This window comes from Triticum urartu, chromosome 2A (genome assembly GCF_056163025.1).
Source record: "Triticum urartu cultivar PI428250 chromosome 2A, HENAU_Tu73, whole genome shotgun sequence".
NCBI classification, from domain to species: domain Eukaryota; kingdom Viridiplantae; phylum Streptophyta; class Magnoliopsida; order Poales; family Poaceae; genus Triticum; species Triticum urartu.
Window position 1 is genome coordinate 735,254,024 of NC_141874.1, and position 24,250 is coordinate 735,278,273.

The 24,250-nt window shown below is 44.9% G+C and overlaps 1 protein-coding gene across 1 annotated transcript; it reads right to left on the reverse strand.

Moving 5' to 3' along the window:
- Positions 1-5,411: 5,411 nt before the first annotated feature.
- On the reverse strand, positions 5,412-6,352 carry LOC147987382 (uncharacterized). Its single transcript, XM_087540328.1, has 3 exons — positions 6,114-6,352; positions 5,813-6,038; positions 5,412-5,714 (listed from the first exon to the last, which is right to left on the reverse strand). The coding sequence occupies exons 1-3, from the start codon at positions 6,350-6,352 to the stop codon at positions 5,412-5,414; spliced, it is 768 nt and encodes a 255-aa protein (XP_087396454.1).
- Positions 6,353-24,250: the final 17,898 nt, after the last annotated feature.

Here is a 24,250-nt window from a genome sequence, read left to right on the forward strand (position 1 = left end):
GTTCAAATTCTGACGGCATTAGTGGGTGGTTCAGCACTGCATTGAGTTCATCCTTGAGCTTCTCGTGCGCCTTATACAGCAAGGCGAGGTGGTCCTTGTACTTCTTCATGATATGCCACCGACACAGCTTATGCAGAGTTTATGGGAGGATAGTTTTTAATGTTGCCTTCATCGAAGAACACTGGTCTGAGAAGAGACAAACAGTGTTTTTTTTATTAAGTTGTTTGTGTGTTTGCAAGATAGATGGAAGAAATATAAGTGCACAAAACAAAACAAAACGTAAGTATGCAGGTGTTTTTTATTTTTTGTACTTGTGAGCATGCAGATTGGCGGCTTGTTGTTCATACACCTCAGAAAGGTTTTGAAAACCCACTCAAATGATGGTATTGTTTCATCTCGCACGAGTGCAACAGCAAATATGGTGCTCTGTAGATGATGGTTCACCCCCAAAAACACTCCCAGTGGCATGTGGAATTTGTTAGTTTTATACGTCGTGTCAAATGTAACGCAATCTCCAAAATCTTCATACGATCCTCTGCAACTTGTGTTCGCCCAAAAGACGTTTCTTACACGGTTATCTGCATCAACGTCATAATCATAGAAGAACTCTGGGTTTATCTTTTGCATTTTCTTGAAGAAATTCAGAAGTTTCTTGACATCATCTTCAGACTCTTCTCTGGCAAACTTCTGTTTCCTGCATTTTCAGAGACAATGCAAACTTATCTCACCAAACAGGGAATAATTATAGACAGAATGCTCAAGAGATGTGCTCTGTTACGTGCTTACCTGTTTACCTAGTCGCGGCTAGTATGTCCCATGTACTGCAGACCACCGGACATACGCGACAGCGTCGACATCATCTGAGCATGTGTGTGGTTGTCTAGTTGCATGTCTTTCACTAACTGGTCTATTAAAGGATCGTCTTTTTTGTGCGATCGCATGTGCAAAAGCATCCCGGGGCTTTCCAGCATCTTGTGATTGTGGTTGAGTTGAACCATTTCTATCACAAATTTGCCATCCTTCCTTTTTTGACTCTAATCTTTGCATTGCAGCCAATCCTTTTTAATGTCTTCTGACATACCCAGTGATAATCTGACACAGCCTGCTTGTGGACCCCTTCTCTTGAGCAGACAATGTAGGCATTTGTCCTGTGTTTTGCCCTCTTGCGTATACCAAACCCTTCACATCTTTCATAATTGTTGTAAAAGTCTCATGCCTTGTCGTACGTGGTGAATTTCATTCCAGCAGCAGGTACGAGGTTCAGCGGCATGTTTTTATCCTGCATTAATTGAAATGCTATATGAGAAAATTTGTTCTGTTCTGTTTTTTGAATACGAGGAGTTCATACGAGTTTAATAAAGCATTTGCAATGTTCCTAGCCAAAGCTCACAAGAAATATCAGTGTGCACTGCAATGTTATCTAAATGGACTGGAACTATTTATTTTTTCAGACCATAAACTTACATGTGTGTAGAGTCGTTCGCCTGATGGTGTTTGCAGCTCGCCGGGTTGTATTGGACATGGCGGGGTTATAGCAGATGTGTGTAGTTGAGGATCTCACGACGGTAACAGTGAGGAGGATTTGTACCCGCTGTTTACTTTTGACCGAGGCACCGTTGGTGGCCGCAGTGTCGAAGTTGATGCAGCAGGTCTGGTTGGAGCTCTGTTTTTCGGTGCAGCAGGTGGATGCCGAGCTCTGTTTTGGGGTGCGGCAGGTGGACGTGGTGGTAATCCAGTGTTGTGACGATGTCTCGGTGGATTGGTGTGAAAATTTTGGAGCAGTGGCACATCATCATAGACATAATCATCATCTGCTGCAACATCGTGTTCAACTGCGTCATCATTGTCTGTTCGGACATGCTGTCCAAACATAGTGAACTCGTGCTTATACTCTGGCTTGAGAACTGTTATCGGCTCATCTTCATCGTCATCGTCTTCATCATCGCGTTGGTGAGTGCCTTCCCAGACGAATGTGACATCATCGTCATCTTCAACTACATCTTCGTCATGTGAAAAATCTTCTTGTGGAGAGTACTGCACCCTGTTTGTCGTCGTGAAGAATCCACGAGGAATCTCAGGGGTAACCCAGCCAGTATCTCTTTCAGAAGAATATCCACTCTTCTAAAAGTTGTTGTTCTCAGTGCTGTCAATTATGCGCGGCATTTTGTATCTGTTGAACGTCATCTCCTGCACACAAAATGACCGAGCTGCATTGTCAGGTTAAATGAACTGAATCATGCGAACTGCAATGTGTTCAAAATGGTACTGCCGAAGCATTGCATGGTGACTGCATCACCCCGCAAGGTGAACTGAAGCAACCGCACTGCATCATTATCTGTAATGAACCTATACAAGTGTACTGCATTTTCCCCCACAACAAACTGAAGCAACCGCACTGCATAGGTTTTGTACTGCATAATCGCACGCTGTACTGCTTGTACTACTTTGTCTATGATAACTACACTGAGATGGTTGAGGAAGTGTACTACTTACCTCGTGATGCAGTGATTCCTTGCGTTTACAGGAGGAAGTTCCCTTCTCGTCCGCCTGCACAACTTTCACGTTCGCCCATGCAGTCCACTTGCCCTTCAGAAGTTCATGGGCGATCTGGACGTTGCTCAAGGTGAACGGGGAAGGAGGATTTGCTCTGAAGGTCGATGCAGACTTATTCCAAGAAGCTACCGTGGATGAAGCAACCTTACGTACACTCCTCCTTGCTCGAATTGGTTTGATGTCGAGGCAGCACCAATCCACATCTGATGAAGTATAGCTAATTACAGGCCCGAAGGAGTTCGGTGGCGGCGCTACCGAGCTGCTGCCGTGGAAGAAGGCCGATAGGCTGGTGTTGCTCGGTGCCTGCCACGGAAGAAGGCCGAGAGGCGACGGGCGGCGTCGCTGCCTGGCCGCCGCCGCGGAAGAAGGCCGGGAGGGGAGGGGCGGCGTCACTGCCGCGGAAGAAGGCCAGGAGGGGAAGGGCAGCGTCGCTCCCAGGCCGCCGCCACGGGAGAAAGCGGGAAGGGGAGGGGCGGCGGCTCGCCCAGGCCGCTGCCGCGGTAGAAGGCCGGGAGGGGAGGGGCGGCGGCGCGATCTTGGTGGTGTGCAGAATAAGGCGTTTTGGTGTGCAGAATAAGGTCTTAAGGGGTGTTATCATAATAGACCCACCATATATATTATGATCGGTTCTACTAGAAATTCTATTTATACATATGCATAACGTGTACAATATGTAGTATCGTAAAGTACCAGCAAACGAAAAAGAATTAAATAGAAAACACAAAATTAAATGAAAAAGAAATCATAAACCCCAACCTCCCCCCCCAACCTTTTAATACCGGTTGGTGTCACCAACCGGTACTAAAGGGCTCCCTGCCCCCGAAGCTGGCTCGTGCCACGTGGTTGCCCTTTAGCACTGGTTCGTGCTGAACCGGTACTAAAGGGGGGGGGGGCTTTAGTGCCCACAATTTAGTGCCGGTTACCGAACCGACACTAAAGGGCCTTACGAGCCGGTGCTATTGCCTGGTTCTGCACTGGTGATTGTTCAAATCACACATGAATACAAATAAAATCAAATGACTAAAATGAGAGTTTATCTCCCAAACAGTTGTCACTAGTGCTCAATGAGATCATCACAAAGCTAGCTATGTGTCGCATTGTCCTAGATCTTTCTATGGGTCGCAAGAAATACAATGATCTCATTTGGTCCCTGTCATGCTTGACACGGCTACCAATATAGTAAAACTCTAAGTTTAAATCTCATCCTCGATGATCATGTTGTGAAAAATTACGCATGCAGTCATAATAGTTGAGAGGGATTTCTTATCCCAGTAGCGAGTGGGGCCTTGAACAATGGCAAACTGAGCTTGCAACAGACCAAATGTCCTCTCAATCTCCTTCCAGCAAGCTTCTTGAGCTTTGGCAAAAATAGTGTGTGTTTCCTAGTTTCTGGCTTACTGACGGTCTTCACAAATGCTGCCCACGAAAGGATAGATACCGTCGGCGAGATAATACCTGTAGGGAAACACAGTAGAAAAAAAGGTTCCATGTACACGTCAAGATCCACTATGAAGATGCATACAAGGTTTGATCTGATCATTAAACTCATAGCAATGGAAGGAGAGTCGGTGAATATCATTGGTGCAGATCCCCATAGTTAGGAATTTACAACCTCCTAATCAGGAGGATTTTCTTCCTCGGACAACCCCTCAGATAGTCCCTTGACCAGAAGATCGAACATATTATCTCTCTACCTGGTTGCACGCATACGGTGTCACATATCCAGCGGCGCTTCGCCGTCCAGTACTAATCGCTAACGGAGAACAGGCGGTCTTCCAGCGCTACAAAACTATTTCGTGCAGTAGCTAGAGAGGGAGAGAAGGCAGATCATTGCATACCATTTGATGATAGTTCAAAGGCTATTTCTAGGAGAAGGAGGAGGCAAGAAATGGCTGCCCAAAAGCCCCCACCCCCTGCCACCAACATAGCAACACAAAAGGAGGGAGCATGTCCCCAAAGGGGGCGCCCACCTTGGACGAAATTCCATGGAGGAGGCTGCCCCCAAGGGGGCCCCCTCCCAACACTCCTCCACCATTAGGGGGGCTCCGCTCCCCCAATATGTTCCCACCAAAAAAGGGGGGGCGCCTCTTAAGAACTAGACCACAAAAGGGGAAGACAGCCCCCCTAGTGGGAACACCTCACTACTAGGGAAAAGCCTAGTAGTAGCGCGGGTTTAGAGCCTACTAGTAGCGCGTGTCACCGCACTACTAGTAAGGCGCTTCAGCTATTCCTTAGTAGTAGCGCGTGCCACACACGCTACTGCTAAGACAAATAGCCGCAGTGTGTGTTGCTTCCAGCGCTACTGGTAATCTAACTAGTAGTAGCGTGTTTCCTATCCAGCGCTACTAGTATACTTTTTTTTCATTTTTTGTGTATTTATATGCTGTTATACAAATTTTGGTACAATACCAATTACGAGGTTGTTATATCATTATGTCCATAACAGTGTGTGAGATAAAGGTGGATTAGGTTCAAGTGGAGGCAGCATGTGGTGCATCTCGAAACTATACTACTAATCCAAACTTGATCTAGTTTGGATTAGTAGTACTTTCGATGTGCATCACATGTTGCCTCCACTTAAATCTAATCCGCCAACACAAGCTATTTAATCATCATCATAGTCATTACCACCAACACTAGCTATTTAATCATCATAGTCATAGTGTAGCACATTATCATCTTAAAACTCATTCTAGCTAGCTAATCGCCACCAACACTAGCTACGGTAGCTATCTAATCACCACTAACACTAGCTAATAATAATAATCATCATAGTTATTACCACCAACACTAGCTATTTAATCATCATAGTCATAGTGTAGCACATCATCATCTTCAAACTCATTCTAGCTAGCTAATCACTCCTGCTGCTCTCTCTCAGGTAAAATAGCATAAAACATGTGTAGCACTCCTGCTTCATCATATTGGAGCATGCAGATGAACCTGTCTCCTAATTGTGGGCTACGCTTCTGATTGCTACCCCCTAGTAGTTCTCTGCGACCCTTCACAATTTTGCTCCAGTCTTTGACTATTAAGACTTGCTCGCTTTTAGAAATCTTGAATGCACTGAAGTGCAATGTAGGATGTCTTGGCCGTAAGCTAATCATGGACATGCGACCTTTAGTCTCTATCCAATGAGGCACAACTATCATCGGGAGTCCATGTTGAAGAATACCGTAGTAACATACTTAGCAATGAAATTTAGCTTAAAAACAATGTATGCAAAAGATGCATTGAGGACAAATAGTAAAAATCTTACCATCTTTCCTAAATAGATGTGACCGTAGTTCAATACGAACACTATTGGTCGCACATTTTGAGTACTAAGATTTTGAAGTCCAGGAAAATAATTTCTCTTGACAACATCAAGATCCTCAAGCCGTGAAACATAATGACTTATCTCCTTGCAGTTTAGTTTAGCCCTGGGACAGTGGATGGTCCTGTCTACCAAGCGCCGGACATGTTTGCTTGAATGAAAATAAGTTGTCAATAGAAATTAGTTGTCAACTATTTTTGAATAAACAATATCGAAGACATAAATATGGTTGAGCAACTGACATAATGGTAGAACTGGAGGCGTCTGCACATCGACCCAGCTGTTGATATTACCTTCAATATCATCTTTTGGACGAATATCAAAGGTGATAACCATATCAGGCTCAAATGCATAAGCCTTGCATAGTGCTTGCCAATTTTTCCATTCAAAATAGGTGTATGTGTCTGCATTGTATAATTTTGCGTCGAAAGTATAGCCATGCTCGGTCTTCAAGTTAACTCTCTTTACCTCCATAGTTTTCATAGGACTGACACCAATCTTAATAAGACAAAAATTCTTGCATGGCATGGGATACGCTAGTAGAATAGTAAAAAAAATTAAAATTATAAGTTGAAGCAAAAGAAGAAGAAGTCATGCTTAATTACGAAAAAAGACTTGTCATTGTGACTTACTGTATCCACTTCGAAGGTCTCATCCAGCTTGATGCTGAAGCGCCTACCATCAACTAGGAAATTTCTGTCGCACAGGCCACGCTCGTCTTCGCAGTATTCGCACATACCGAAATCCTTTTCGTCATCAGACATTTCCTATGTTCATAGTTGAAACATTAATTGAAAATCGATCGAAGGAAACAAGCAGGAAACTCAATACACAGATCACTATTACTCAATATGCAACGGGTTGACTTTAGGTCTGTCAAGTCTTCCTTCCCCTAGTGCATAACAAAGGTCTAGCACAAAGAGAAGAAGGATAAGTGACCCCCACGACAACAATCGGCATTCTTCTTCTCTCATATATGGTGGAGACTCTCCCTCACTAATTTTTTGACTGTCATGTATGGAGCCCCGACAGACTTAAAGTCAACTCGAAATGTCGTTTGATTCTCTTACTAGTAAATCCGGGGCACTCGATATTTCCTACATATTCTAGCACAAGTCATGCTTAAATTCATGAAAAAATCCGGCATGACCTTTGCTAAAATAGGACATATCAAGTGCCTGAAATTTGCCGGAATGGAAATGAATCAACACTCCGACAAAACATAGGCCACTCGGAAATGAATCAACACTTCGCACATGAGCATAAACTGATGCTCATTGCATTTCAATGGTTCAATATCGACGAATTTTTTGAATATATCTTATAACCCGAACACTTCATTTGGTTAAGAAGCATAACTAAATACCCTAGTTTTACTTTATTCAACACCGAGGAGTGGACAAGGAGGAGGTGGACTTTTAGCTCACCGACTCGGGTGTAGAGGAAGTAGAGGTAGCTCGGATGGCGTTCACTCCAAGGAGGCATGACTCTACAAAGCCTGCATATTCCACCAAGTAAAATTTTAATTAGATCATCAAATCTCATATAGCATTCTTTGATGACAAAGTGATAATGACATACTAGTTCTATTAATTCAACTAGTTAAACTAAGCACTTACTAAAAATAAACTAGATCTATTAATTTTCTTACTAAAATAAACTAGGTCTATAGTAAAATTTTAATTAGATCATCAAATCTCATATACCTAAATTTTCTTACTAAAAACAAACTAGTTCTATTAATTCAACTAGTTCAACTAAGCACTTACTATAAAAAAATTCTTACTAAAAAACAGTAAAAACTACATTATACAAGAACAGTACAAAAAAGTTTAGGGTTTAGGAGAGATGGAGGGAGGAGGGAGGAGGGGCGACCGGAGGAGGAGTGGAGGGGGGAGGAGGAGGAGGGAGGAGGGGCGGTCGGAGGAGGAGGGAGGAGGGAGGAGGGGGCGGCCGGAGGAGGAGGGAGGAGGGGGCGACCGGAGGTGGAGGAAGGGGCGCGGTAGGGAGGAGGGAGGAGGAGGAGGAAGGAGAGAGGGGGAGGGATTACCTCAGTGGAGGAGGAGGAGCAGCGGTGGCGGGCGACGACAGTGGTCGGTGAACGGCGGCTGCGGCGGATGACGGGGGGTGCGGCGGAGTGAGAGTGGAGAGGGAGAGTGGGGGCGGTCGATTGGTGGGGGAGGTAAAGTTGAACTTAGCAGTAGCGTGTTATATGATAAACCGCTACTGCTAAATTCAATAGCAGTAGCGCGCCTGCAATACATGTGCTACTACTATACCTAATAGGGTGGCAACCTCGTGGCATTTTTAATGGTAGCGCGTTTTGTACCTAGCGCGCTGCTGCTATTTGTATAGCAGTAGCGTTGTTTATCCACATGCGCTACTGCTAAGTAGCAGCAGCGCCTTATTTTAAACCGCGCTATTGGTAATATTCTGTGTATAAGGTTTTCCCTAGTAGTGCCTCCCAACACTTGGTCCTTTTGTGTTTGCTACCCCTTGGGCCTGTCCGGAAAATTCCGGTACATCCCGCAAACATTTTCGGAATCCTCCGAGAAATTCTGGACACACTTTGAAACATTTCAGGCTGCATGGTATGTTGGTTTTCACCAAAACTTTCCCCTTACTCCGAAACACTTCTAGTTTTCTCTCCGAAACATTTTCATTGTCTCCGAAACTTTTCAAGTGAATTTCCCTCAAGCTCCTAACCTCCTAGTAGTCGGCGTATATATGACCCTTAAGCGTGTGACACTGGATTGGGTGAAATATACACATGACCGAAACTCTTTCCGATCAATAATCAATAGCGGAACATCAGACATCCTTTATTGACCCCTATACCCACACGAATGAATATTCGAGTGAACCTTTAGTTACCGTGTGTTGTCTTGTTGCTTTGATATACGTTACAAAAACCTGAGGTGACATTTATCGGCATCCCCGTGAATCAACAACTTGTTCACTATGCTAGTTTCCTCATTGCAGGTTTTGTCCTCTTTTCTCATCCGCATGTTCTGGCATCCATGTGATCAAATCACATTGTGTCTGACCAGACGATGATGGATACCATCAAACCAAGAGGGCCCCAAGAATATGTCTCCATCTTCGGAGGAGCAAATCCTGATCTTGAACTGTCTAGTCTCTTGTCATACCTTTTTTGTGAGCCCATAAGTCGCCGTAATAGCCACCCTATTACAGATGATGTTTAACACACACCAAAGTTCACGAAACAAGTATGAAGGAACTCGATACTATCATGGTATAAGGAATTATGCAAACATTTAACTTTATCTTTGTTATAACCATTAATTGTGACAGAATGTATCTCATAGCATAACATCAATTGGGTTAGTTCAACACAAGTGTTGTTCTAACATTGTGTCCTCAAATTTGCCGCCATAGTCATGCCCATGATCAGGAAAACATAACCATCATGCAACACTTGAGTTAGTATTAAAGGCGGGACTAGGAATCTATTTATCCATTAATTATTTCACACGTGCACATGATATTCCTTAAGACCCTCGTAGTTATTGCAGACTCATGAATCATTGCAATTATAGCATAGAACATAAACATCAGTTACAATGTGGGAGATAAATAATAATAATAATAAATACCTTTGGGGCATCTCTTCTAAATACTCCCACTTACATTAGAGTCAATAATCTAGTTACATAGCTTCTTTAACACCAATGGATATCTGGTGCTGCTCACGCTTTGCTTGTGGTAAAGGATGTGAACATGATTTACGTCACTCACATCCCCAAACATGCGCGGAAACAAGCACTTCGGGATGTTTACACTTTAGAGCCTGTCGCCCCGAAGTATAACCCATGGTCTACCTACTTGATCATGTTTGACAAGCGCGATCATCCGACCAACATATGACACGAAGGATCGACAACCATAGTCTTGGATCCCATCGTTGACGAATTCCATTTAACACGCGCCCTCATGGACGGAGGCAGCAACCTCAAATCGATTTATGTGGATATGGTCAGAAAGATGGACATTGACTCATATTGGATCAAGCCCATCACAACCACCTTTAAAGTTGTCATACCTGGTGTCGAAGCTCGCTGCATGGGAGCAATCAGGCTGGAAGTAGTCTTCGGCTCACCCAAAAGCTTTCGGAGCGAAGAGATACCGTCCCCTTTCGAAGCGGCTACCATGCACTGCTAGGGCGCACTGCATTCGCTCGCTTTAACGCAGTCCTGCACTACACATATTTAAAGCTAAAGATGTCGGGACCAAACGGTGTTATCATAGTGAATGGTAACACCGAACGCTCCCTCCGCATAGAGGAGCAAACTGCTACTTTCGCAATTGAGGTCCAGGCAACTGAGGAGGCGACTCATGCAATGAAAAGCACACCCGGCTCATCGAAGCATACACGGGCCACACTGGCCGACCTTGGACAACCATCCACCCACCCCAAATAGGGGTACGGGCTCCTCCTTTGCCTCCCTATGGAAGGGCACTACATCCCTAGGGTGCATAATTTTGCACTCAAAATCCCATGGGAGTCCGAGGAGCCGAAACACATGACACGTCGTTCTTGGCTCAACCAAGCAACGAAAAATTAAAGACTCACACACCAATAAGGCATTGTAAAAGGCCTAAACGGGAGCGACATGACTACATGGCTTCAACCATCAAGCGGCAGCTGCAGGCCTTTTTGAAGGACCCGAGCATCAACAGCATCAAGAAAATGAACGGTCGAGGTGGCAGGCCGCACAGACCAGCCTCGCCTTAAACGAGGTTAAGCTGGTCAACAACAAGGAGGTGCAGACATGCGGCAGGAAAGGATCCAGATTAACTAACCCGGCAGCGTCCACCCTGTTCTTACTCCATTTCTTTTTTATCTCCTTTCCTCACCACATTGTATCTTTTATAAGTCTCTTTTGATAAACCTCAGCATGTATGGCTTGACCATATGAAATAAAGGAGAATAGACCCTTCGAGGTCACCACGCATATTCTTATGTTCCTTTCATTGACTGCCTTTGAGTTAAGAGACTTCCTTATGGGCTCAGCTTTAACACCAATGCCCAAATTACAAATCTAAAGTGTCTATTCGGTGTCTCGGATGTTGTGTTATATGAATCAGTGTTGGGGAACGTAGCATGCAATTTCAAAAATTTCCTACGCTCACGCAAGATCTATCTAGGAGATGCAAAGCAACGAGAGGGGAGAGTGTGTCTACGTACCCTCGTAGACCGTTAAGTGGAAGTGTTTATCACGCAGTTGATGTAGTCGTACTCTTCATGATCCGATCACGGTCCAACCGATCTAGTGCCGAACGGACGGCACCTCCGAGTTTAGCACACGTGTGGCTCAATGACGTCTCCTCCTTCTTGATCCATCAAGCAGGAGAGGAGAAGTAGATGGGACACAACCAACATGACGGCATGGTGGTGATGGTGGTGGTGGAACACCGATAGTGCTTCGCTAAGCGTCACCGGGACGAGGCGGTGGAACTATGGAGTAACGGGAGAGAGAGGGGTGCCAAGGGCTTGGTGTGTTCTCTTGGGGCACCCCTCCCCTCTATATATAGGTGGAGGGGCGTGGTAAACAGCCCCTCCAAGCCCTAGGGCGCAGGCGCGCAGCTAAGGGGAGAGGACTTCGACTCCAAGTCCAATCCTATTCCTACTAGGACTCCTTCCTCTTTTGCCTTCCCTTGCCACATGGGCTTTTGAGGACTTAGTGCGCCTAGCCCAATAAGGACAAGGCGCCTCCCACAGCCCATGCTAGCCCTTGGGTCGTGGTGGAACCACTTTTGGACCCCTCTGAAATCCTCTGGAACCTTCTAGAAGCGTCCCGGTACAATACCGAAAAAACTGCATCTTTTTCCGGAACCCAAAATATGACTTACCATATATAAATCTTTACCTCTCGAACATTCCAAGACTCCTCGTGGCATCCGAGATCTCATCCGGGACTCCGAACAACATTTTGTTACCACTCATCAAATATCCCAATACTACTCTAGCGTCAACGAACGTTAAGCGTGCGACCCTGCGGGTTCGGTAATTATGTAGTCATGACCGAGACACTTCTCCGGTCAATAACCAACAGTGGAACCAGGATGCTCATATTGGATCCTACATATTCTACGAAGATCTTTATCGGTCGAACCATTATGACAACATATGTTCTTCCCTTTGTCTATTGGTATGTTACTTGCCCGAGATTCGATCGTCGGTATCTTCATACCTAGTTCAATCTTGTTACCGCCAAGTCTCTTTACTCGTTACGTAATACATCATCCCGCAACTAAATCAATAGTCACATTGCTTGCAAGGCTTATTATGATGTGCATTACGGAGAGGGCCCATAGATACCTCTCCGATACTCGGAGTGACAAATCCTAATCTTGATCTATGCCAACCCAACAAACACCTTCGGAGATACCTGTAGAGCATCTTTATAATCACCCAGTTATGTTGTGATGTTTGATAGCACACAAGGCATTCCTCCGGTATCCGGGAGTTGCATAATCTCATAGTCGAAGGAATATGTATTTGACATGAAGAAAGCAATAACAATAAACTGAACGATCATTATGCTAAGCTAACGGATGGTTCTTGTCCATCACATCATTCTCCTAATGATGTAATCCCGTTCATCAAATGACAACACATGTCTATGGTTAGGAAACTTAACCACCTTTGATTAACGAGCTAGTCTAGTAGAGGCTTACTAGGGACCCGGTGTTTTGTCTATGTATCCACACATGTATCAAGTTTCCGGTTAATACAATTCTAGCATGAATAATAAACATTTATCATGATATAAGGAAATATAAAATAACAACTTTATTATTTCCTCTAGGGCATATTTCCTTCAGTCTCCCACTTGCACTAGAGTCAATAATCTAGTTCACATCGCCATGTGATTTAACACCAATAGTTCATATCTTTATGTGATTAACACCCATAGTTCACATCTCCATGTGACAAACACTCAAAGTTTTTACTAGAGTCAATAATCTAGTTCACATCGTTATGTGATTAACACCCAAAAAGTAGTAAGGTGTGATCATGTTTTGCTTGTGAGAGAAGTTTAGTCAACAGGTCTACCATATTCAGATCCGTATGTATTTTGCAAATTTCTATGTCTACAATGCTCTGCATGGAGCTACTCTAGCTAATTGCTCCGACTTTCAATATGTATCTAGATTGAGACTCGGAGTCATCTGGATCAGTGTCAAAGCTTGTATCGACGTAACCCTTTACGACGAACTCTTTGTCACCTCCATAATCAAGAAACATTTCCTTAGTCCTCTTTAGTTACCTAAGGATAATTTTGACCGCTGTCCAGTGATCTACTTCTGGACCACTATTGTATCCCCTTGCTAAACTCATGGCAAGATACACAATTGGTTTGGTATACAGCATGGCATACTTTATAGAACATATGGCTGAGGCATAGGGAATGACTTTCATTCTCTCTATCTTCTGTCGTGGTCGGGTTTTGAGTCTTACTCAACTTCATACCTTACAACTCAGGCACGAACTCCTTCTTTGACTGGTCCATTTTGAACTCCTTCAAAATCTTATCAAGGTATGTACTCATCGAAAGTCTTATCAAGCGTCTTGATCTATCTCTATAGATCTTGATGCCCAATATGTAAGTAGCTTCACCGAGGTCTTTCTTTGAAAAACTCCTTTCAAACACTCCTTTATGGTTTCCAGAAAATTCTACATCATTTCCGATCAACAATATGTCATTCACATATACTTATCAGAAAGGTTGTAGTGCTCCCACTCACTTTCTTGTAAATACAGGCTTCACTGCAAGTCTGTATAAAACTATATGCTTTGATCAACTTATCAAAGCGTATACTCCAACTCCGAGATGCTTGCACCGGTCCATAGATAGATCGCTGGAGTTTGCACACTTTGTTAGCACCTTTAGGATCGACAAAACCTTTTCGTTGCATCATATACAACTCTTCTTTAAGAAATCCATGAAGGAATACAGTTTTGACATCCATTTGCCAGATTTCATAAAATGCGGCAATTGCTAACATTATTCAGACAGACTTAAGCATCGCTACGAGTGAGAAAATCTCATCGTAGTCAACACCTTGAACTTGTTGAAAACCTTTTGCGACAAGTCAAGCTTTGTAGATAGTAACACTACCATCAACTTCTGTCTTCCTCTTGAAGATCCATTTATTCTCAATGGCTTGCCGATCATTGGGCAAGTCCACCAAAGTCCATACTTTGTTCTCATACATGGATCCTATCTCATATTTCATGGCCTCAAGCCATTTTGCGGAATTTGGGCTCATCATCGCTTCCTCATAGTTTGTAGGTTCATCATGGTCTAGTAACATGACTTCCAGAACAGTATTACCGTACCACTCTGGTGCGGAACATGCTCTGGTTGACCTACGAGGTTCGGTAGTAACTTGATCTAAAGTTTCATGATCGTTATCATTAGCTTCCTCTCTAGTTGGTGTAGGCATCACGGGAATGGTTTTCTGTGATGAGCTACTTTCCATTTCGAGAGAAGGTACAATTACCTCATCAAGTTACACTTTCCTCCCACTCACTTCTTTAGAGATAAACTCCTTCTCTAGAAAGGATCCATTCTTAGCAACAAAGATCTTGCCTTAGGATATGTGATAGAAGGTGTACCCAACAGTTTCTTTTGGGTATCCTATGAAGACACACTTCTCCGATTTGGGCTCAAGCTTATCCGGTTGAAGCCTTTTGACATAAGTGTCGCAACCCCAAACTTTAAGAAATGATAGCTCAGGTTTCTTGCCAAACCACAGTTCATACGATGTCATCTCAATGGATTTAGACGGTGCCCTATTTAACTTGAATGCAGCTGTCTCTAATGCATAAACCCAAAATGATAGTGGTAAATCAGTAAGAGACATCATAGATCGCACCATATCTAATAAAGTACGGTTATGATGTTCGGACACACCATTACGCCTTGGTGTTCCAGGTGGCGTGAGTTGTGAAACTATTCCACATTGTTTTAAATGAAGGCCAAACTCGTAACCCAAATATTAACCTCCGCGATCAGATCGTAGAAATTTTATTTTCTTGTTACGATGATTCTCCACTTGACTCTGAAATTCCTTGTACTTTTCAAATATTTCAGATTTGTGTTTCATTAAGTAGATATGCCCATATCTTCTCAAATCATTTGTGAAGGTCAGAAAATAACGATACTTGTCGCGCGCCTCAACACTCATCAGACCGCATACATCGGTATGTATTATTTCCAGTAAGTCATTGGCTCACTCCATTGTTCCGGAGAACGGAGTTTTAGTCATCTTGCCCATGAGGCATGGTTCACAAGTATCAAATGATTCATAATCAAGTGATTCCAAAAATCCATCCATATGGAGTTTCTTCATGCGCTTTACACCAATATGACCTAAACGGTAGTGCCACAAGTATGTTGCACTATCATCATCAACTTTGCATCTTTTAGCATCAATATTATGAATATGTGTATTACTACGATCGAGATTCAATAAACCATTTACATTGGGTGTATGACCACATAGAAGGTTTTATTCATGTAAACAGAACAACAATTATTCTCTAACTTAAATGAATAACCGTATTGCAATATACATGATCCAATCATATTCATGCTCAACGCAAACACCAAATAACATTTGTTTAGGTTCAACACTAATCCCGAAGGTAGAAGGAGTATGCAATGGTGATCTTATCAACCTTGGAATCACTTCCAACACACATCGTTACCTTGCCCTCAACTAGTCTCTATTCATTTTGCAACTCCTATTTCGAGTTACTAATCTTACCAACTGAACCGGTGTCATGGAATTGTCACGGCAGATGTCCTAGTGTGAGGACTTAGTCGTGGAGCGATCGCAACGATATTAGCTTAAAGGAGTTAAACAGGACAAGGGACACGGGGAGTTTATACTGGTTCGGCCCCTTGCGGTGAAGGTAAAAGCCTAATCCAGTTTGAGGTGGTATTGCTGGGGTTTCGTTGACCAGGGAGCGAATACGCTTTGCCTGGCTCTCGAGTTGTTGTTTCTTGCCCTAAGCCGTCGTCGATTCGTCCCCTTATATACACGGGTTGACGCCCTGGCAGTCTCCAGAGTCCCAGCCGGCTCATACAACGTGTCCGGCTCGGTGACTTCTCTTTCGTGCCTTACAACACAAGTCTATATATACATGGCGGCTTATAACCGTGGGCCTTAAGCCGCCTTGGGCTTGGGCCCTCTACTCAGCCTATCTATGAACCGCCATTATGATTCATACTCTTGGGCTTCATTAAAATGAACCGTCATAAGGATGACCCGGCCCTCCTGTCGGGTTATGCCTGATAGTCATATCCCCAACATTAGGCCCTAGGTTGATTTGAACTTGTTCATGTCAATCTTCAATATTTAGAAAAATCCTTCCTCATCTTGACCGTGAAATATTGTAACCCGCCATGATGTCATCACTTGAATTTACGGTAACCCGCCATGATGTCACCTATCATTAATGCTTCACAGAACCCAAATCTTAATAAATCTCTTACTTTACTATCTTTCCGGAAATCGAGGCGCCCGCATCATTACTTATCCATTTTTTGCCTCCTCGATTTTCGCACCCGTCGTTTGTACTTCCAGGCTTTATAAATAAGACCTCGGGCTCTCCTCTCATTCCCCCCTTTTTCCTTCCCATTTTCTTCTTCCTCCTTGCGACGCACTGACCTGCATGAGCTCCGCCGCCATCGACCTCCGCCTTCGTCTTCAACTCTGGCCGCTACATCACCCTGAACGGACCATAGAACTGCGGCACCGCCATCTTATCAGCACCGGTAAACCCTTCTTTCCTCCGCCACAGATCTGGCATTAGGGTTTTGGTGTTCGTTAGTGCTTGTCAGTGTTCATCACCGCCCATCTTTATTCTTTGTCTAGATTCGCAGATTAAATCCAAAAGCCACATGAATCTGGTGCGGCAGTAGCTTTTGCACATATTTTTGATATTAGAACATACCCTCATCGCTACAGATCCCTTCTAGAGCACTGTTGTTCTTCCATTGTCGCCTCTGTAGGTCTCGAATTTATTCCCTTTTTTCTGTGTAGTTTCAGATCTGAAACCATGACTGTAATCTATGAAACCTGTTCGTCCAATACTTAGTAGAATTTTTACCCTCTGTCTGATTTTGAATACCTGTACCCTTCATGGCGGCTTACACTTCCGGCTTACCATTATTCATATATCATTAGCCCTTAAGCCGCCACTCTGAATGTATACTGTCAGCGCTTAAACTGTGATTTCACCAATTAACTTGAACCGGCAATTTTTCTTTCCCTTAGGCTTTCTTTCACAATGCCGCCCAAAATAGTGTACACATGCAATTGGGTCCCTTCCATCGTCACCGAGGGCACTTTCAAAGATTTTGTTAAAGTCGGGTATCTACCCACCAAGAGTGTGATGCATTACTGTGCTCCTGACCCGGGCGAAGAAAAACCTCAACCGAAAGACGGCGAAGTCATCATTTTCACTAATCACATGAACCCGAGCTTCTCACTGCCCGACTCTAAATTCTTTCGAGACGTTCTGCACTTTTTTCAGCTCCACCCTCAAGACATCGGACCCAATTCCGTGTCAAACATCTGCAACTTTCAAGTCTTTTATGAAGTATACCTCCAAGAGGAGCCCAGTATTGACCTCTTCAGAGAATATTTTTACTTGAACCGCCAGACTGAATTCACAAACGGTCCCAGCTTGGAACTTGGTGGGATATCATTTCAACGCAGAAGAGACGCCATCTTTCCTTATTCTTGCTTGCTGAGTCACCCAAAAGATTGGAACAAGATGTGGTTTTATTGCAAAGATACTTCTCCGGCTGACGAGAATCCACTGCCGGGTTATCGTGTTGAATGCCTGGATCCAAAGCATAACCTTCCTGAAAAACTTACCGCTGTTGAACGGAAGAAAATTGCTCCTACTATTGTGAAGGTCAAAGCTCTGCTAGGAAATGGGCTAACTGGCATTGATCTGGTCAGGTGCTGGGTATCTTGGCGGGTCATACCCTTAAGCCGCCACACCGGCTTAATGTGCACTTATACTGGTGATGTAGAAGATTCTCTGCGCCATAGCTCTGCACCTTTAACTAATGAGCAAGTGAATGAAATGGTTAAGTCTCTTCTGAAAGAAGATCCAGAAGATTATGTAAAAGTGGGTCTGCCCCCCTTCTGCAAGCTTAATCCGCCACCAGATGTGAGTATCTGAATTTACTTGTTTTTGACCTCATCATTCAAATACCTTATTAACTCAACCCTTAACAACCTTTGCAAGCCAAGTCTGAATTTTGGAAAACAGAATATGATCATGAAGCTGCTAAGAAGGCCAGGGCTGCTAAGAAAGCCGCCAAAAAGAAAAAGAAACCAAGCGCCTCTGATCTGCTTAAGCTGGATGACACCTCTGAGTCGGAGGTAGCCCTTGACTCCCTTGGCTATTTTTTCATTTATCTTATTTACATTGATTACTCTCAGGATGACATGGGAGCCAGCCAAGCAATTGAAGAAGAGGTAACTATTATTTTCTCTGGCTCAGACTCTTTGCCAAGACAGAAACTTCAACAAGTAACCCGGAAAGTAAGGTTTTCACATCCCTTGGCTTATTTAGATCCTCACTTTCTTTTGAAGCAACAGCAACATGAGAGTCGTCGTCAGACCCGGACCAGTAAAGGTGAAGAATTATCCTCCGGCTTACCGAGCACCCCTGCTCCTCGGAAACGTCGAAATGAGGTGCCTTTTAACTTAAACCCCTTTCCTTTTCATTTGTAAGTCTTATTCATCTTTTGTCTAATGCTGTTGATTCAATTAATCAGGAACTTACCCGTTCCTCCTCTAGCGACTCATCACAAACCGAGCTGCCGGCTTTCAAGACTGCCCCTGAGTAACGATAATCACTTCTTTTTCTGCATCTTGCTATGTTCTGATAATTATACTAACTTGTCATAATCCATGCAGTGGACAAGCAAAGCCTAACAAAAAGGCGAAGGTGACCAAGCCAACTAAGGCGCCTGAAATTGTTGAGCTGGAGCCACAAGTCTCCGTTCCTGAAGCTTCTGACAAACAACCGGATGAACTTGTTACTGTCACTCCGTCTGAAGTTCCAGATCCCATTGTTGATGGCACTACCATTAATCCTTCAACTTCTGCCCCATCGCCTAAGCCATTAGAGCCTCAAGATGATGATGTGTGGATTACTAGCACCGGCTTTGTAGAGCCAGGGAATCCAATAGCTCTGGCCAAACACCTGATTGCATAACCGGAAAGTTTCGGGAGTTTCATAGATGGGAATTCTCATAGCTCTAGTTCTTCTTCCACGGATATTGGTTTGAGATTGGGGTTTCTTACCGATTATTCATTCTTGAGCCGTACCTTGTTGATTTATTTATCTACCTTCATTCTACGTGGCTTCTCAATTTATGGATATGTGACCACTTCAAGAGAAGTGCATTCGTTCATTTTGTTCGGATGTGAAGACTTTATGTTGCAATTTTCATTTCGTTGGATTCAGCTTCATTTGTCTATCAATGTGCTAATGGATGTCAACCTCTTCAGGATGGCTCCTCCAACGCGCACGACTCCGAATCCTGATCCACCACCACCTCCACCTCCTTCAGAGGCATGGCAAGCTGTGATGGCCGCAACCAATGCAAACACGCAGTTGATCATGCAAATCCTCCAAGAGCGCAATCAAGGCAGTCAAGGGAATCAAGGCAGCAATCAGAATCATTTTTCTACACTGAACCAGTTCCTTGCTAATGGTCCAAAGACGTTCAGCAATTGTGTTGAGGCTTTCGATGCTAACGATTGGCTTGTGGATCTGGGTAAGCATTTTGAGTGCAGCAACGTCAGGCCTGAAGATTTCGTCAAGTTCGCTTCCTTCCAACTCAAAGATCAGGCTGCAGAATGGTTCCAGCAGTACAAGGATTCCAGAGGTGGACGTCTGATCACTTGGGATGATTTCCGTCGAGATTTCCGAGCTCATCACATCCCTCAAAGTGTGGTTGAGAGTAAGCGTCAGGAATTCCGCAATCCGAACGCAAGACTCGCAACAAGTCAATCAAATTTCTCAAAGTCAAGTGGTCACACCATTCCGACCGTGAAGCTACCTGGGAATGCGAGGATCACCTCCGTTCTGAGTACCCGGCGTTCTTTCAGTCCTAAATCTCGGGACGAGATCCTTTCGTAGTGGTGGAGTGTTGTAACACCCCGGATATAAATTTCCCAATTTGTACTCCAACTCTTGCCGTTTCCGGCGTTAAGTTATATTTATTTTCTCAGGTTCGGGTCTTTGTCTCCGTGTGTTGTTTTCATTGTCATGCATCTCATATCATGTCATCATGTGCATCGCATTTGCATACTTGTTCATCTCATGCATTCGAGCATTTTCCCGTTGTCCGTTTTGCATTCTGGCGCTTCGTTCTCCTCCAGTGGTCATTTCTAGCTTTCTTTCGTGTGTGGGGATTAAACATTTCCGGATTGGACCGAGACTTGTCATGCGGCCTGGGTTTACTACCGGTAGACCGCCTGTCAAGTTTCGTATCATTTGGACTTCGTTTGATACTCCAACGGTTAACCGAGGGACCGAAAAGGCCTCTTGTGTGTTGCAGCCCAACACCCCTCCAATTTGGCCCAAAACCCACCAAACTCTGCTCCATCACCTAGAGCGTTCGATCACGATCGTGTGGCCGAAAACCGCACCTCATTTGGACTCTCCTAGCTCCCTCTATGCCTATAAATACACCCCCCATTTTTCGGATCTCTCTCCCTCTCCTAAACCCTAAATCGCCTCCGCGCCGCGCCGGACATTGTCCGACCCGGCCGGACACCGCCGCCGCCCTCTCCCGAGCCGACACGTGGCAGCGCCACCCTCCACCGCCGTCGGCCCGCGAGGGCCCAAGGCCGGCCCCCGCCTCCGCGCACCCGGGCCGCGCCCCGCGCCGCCGTCCTCCGCCGCCTCGCGCCGTGCCCCGCGCCGCCGCCCCGCCCGGCTGCTGCCGCCGCCTCGCCCAGCCGCCGCCTCCGGCCACCGTCGCCGCCGCCGCCGCGCGGATCGCCGCCCCTGCCGCCGCGCGGATCGCCGCCCCCGCCGCCCGCTCCCTCCTCCGGCGAGGATCTGGCCACCCCGGCCTCTCCTCCCCTCGGCAACCTCCATCTCCGGCCACCACCACCATCTCCGGCCGACGAACTACGGTGAACAGTGCGCGCGCTGGCAAGCCTCGGGAACCGTGCCGATCTAGATCTGAAATTCGACGGTTGACTTTTTATCCCCGGAACCCTAATTTTTATGCAAACTTTGACCGGCTATATCTCCGCATCCGTAGCTCCGTTTTGGGCATATAGCATATCAAAATGTTCGTCTCGATGAGTACATCATTTCATTCCATTGCATCATTTTCATTTGAGTTCATCTTGATGCCCGAAATGCTGCTATAAGAGGGCTTCGTGAGTTAATTGTCAGATCTGCTAGTTCATCTTAGAAATTTGTCATTTTTGCCATGATTATTGTGTGCATGTTATGCCCATGAGCCCTACATATGTTTTGTTAAGGGTTTTGTTATCTTTCCAGAGGTGCAACCCATGCATTTTTGTGATGTGTGTGGTTTCTTGTGCAAGCTTGCAAAGTGAGGCACCCGGTAAATCTGTTTTCAGGGACTTAGGATTTTCACTAAGTCCTGGGATTATTTAGTTCATGATGCCATATGTTCATGCTGTTTCCTAGTGATCCGTGCCTCTTTTGAGGATGATCAGTAAAGGAGTTTTGTTAATATTGTAGTGCTATTTCCATCCATGCCTTTGTTTGCAATTATGGAGCACCCTAGCTTGAGTCAATCGAGCTCTACTTTTGCTTCATTGTGAATCTGGGCAGATCGTCAACTTGTTTGCGATTTTGCCGATGTTATTGTAGTTGATCCGTGCATGCTATGTTGTTGTTCTTGCCATGTCTAGCTTGCATTTTATGCCTTCTTAATGGATGTATGCTTTCCTTGCCATGACTTGCACCTTAGTGAGAGCATCGAGCTCGTTAACATGCCTTCGTGAGTTAAATTCCAGCATGTGTCAGTTTTCACTAAGTCTGAAAACTGATTATGTTTTAGCTATGTTCGTATGCTTGTTAGTATATTTTGTGATCCCTTTTGGCTCAAGGTCACTAAGGGTCTTTTGTTAAGCTTGTTGAGTAGCTCCATGACATGTTCTTCTTTGTCTTAATCAGGTCCTGTAGCATGTTGTTTTGTTTCTCCGAAGAGGGCTTCATGATCTGAAATTTCAGGCAAGTGTTAATTTCACTAAGTCTGAGATCTGTTTACCGTTTGCGTTTTTTCCATGCTTGTTTGAACCTGTTAATGGATGAATTGGCCGTGGCTCAATGCTAGTCTTTTGTTAAGCATCTTGAATGCTTCCCTGCCATGTATTTTGTTGCCATGTTTGAGTGCTGTAGCATGTTCATTTTGTTGCATTTAGAGGCCTACTTGCTGTAAATCGCAGACCGGTGTCATTTTTGAATCGCTTGCCATTTCCAAACTGTAACTCCGATTCCGGCGTTCTTTATATCGTTTTCAAGCGATTTCATCCCATCTTTCCAGTGGCACACTTGGTTTTCCAAGTTGAGGCCAGGTTCATGCATTTCCTGTCATATCTTGCATTTTGCATCCCGCATCGCATCCCGCATAGCATACCATCATTGCATCGTATTGTTTGAGCTTGCACGTGGTTGATTGTATCCTTGTTGCTTGTTTGTCTTGTTTGGGTAGAGCCGGGAGACGAGTTCGCTAACGAGGAGCCCGTTGAGTTTGCTTTTGAGGATCCAGTCAACTCTGACAGCTTTGCAGGCAAGATGATCATACCCTCGAAATCACTACTATCTTTGCTATGCTAGTTTGCTCGCTCTTTTGCTATGCCAATGCTACGATGCCTACCATTTGCTTGTCAGCCTCCCAATTGCCATCTCAACCCTCTAACCCACCATGTCCTAGCAAACCGTTGATTGGCTATGTTACCGCTTTGCTCAGCCCTTCTTATAGCGTTGCTAGTTGCAGGTGAAGATTGAAGGCCGTTCCTTGTTGGAACATTTATTTACTTGTTGGGATATCATTATATAGCTATGTTATCTTAATGCATCTATATACTTGGTAAAGGGTGGAAGGCTCGGCCTCTCGCCTAGTGATTTGTTCCACTCTTGCCGCCCTAGTTTCCGTCATAACGGTATTATGTTCCCGGATTTTTGCGTTCCTTACGCGGTTGGGTTATAATGGGAACCCCTTGATAGTTCGCCTTGATTAAAGCTTTTCCAGCCATGCCCAACATTGGTTTTACCATTTGCCACCTAGCCTCTTTTCCCCTTGGGTTTCCGGAGCCCGAGGGTCATCTTATTTAAACCCCCCGGGCCAGTGCCCCTCTGAGTGTTGGTCCACCTGTCAGCTGCCGGTGGCCACCAGGGGAAACTCTGGGCTGGCCTACCCGTACCTAGGACAATCTGAGTGTGCCCTGAGAAAGAGATATCTGCAGCTCCTATCGGGATTTGTCGGCACATTCGGGCGGTGTTGCTGGTCTTGTTTTAACCTGTCGAAATGTCTTGTTGTACTGGGATACCGAGTCTGATCGGAATGTCTCGGGTGGAGGTCTATTCCTTCGTTGACCGTGAGAGCTTCTCATGGGCTAAGTTGGGAGTCCCCTGCAGGGATTGAACTTTCGAAAGCCGTGCCCGCGGTTATGGGAAGATGGGAATTTGTTAATGTCCGGTTGTAGATAACTTAAACATAAACTTAATTAAAATGAATCAACTGAGTGTGTTACCGTGATGGCCCCTTCTCGGCGGGGTCCGGGAAGTGGACACGGTGTTGGAGTAATGCTTGCGCAGGTTGTTCCTCTAGCTTCTCGCTCGCGCTTTGCCTCCTCTTCTCGCTCTCTTTTGCGAATAAGTTAGCCACCATATATGCTAGTCGCTTGCTGCAGCTCCACATATATTTGCCTTACCCTTCCTATAAGCTTAAATAGTCTTGATCGCGAGGGTGCGAGATTGCTGAGTCCCTGTGGCTCACAGATTCCTACTATACCAGATGCAGGTCCAGGTGATTCCGCTCTAGGTGACGCATACGAGCTCAAGTGGGAGTTCGACGAGGACTCTCAGCGTTACTATGTCTCTTTTCCTGATGATCAGTAGTGGTGCCCAGTTGGGGTGATCGGGACCGTGTCGCATGTTGGGTTTATCTTCTATTTTGGCGTCGTAGTCGGGCCATGAGTGTTTGGATGATGTATGTTATTTATGTACTTTGATTGACGTGGAGAGTGTAAGCCAACTATGTATCCCCCCTTTTATTCTATATATTACATGGGATGTTGTGATGATTGCCTAACTTGCGA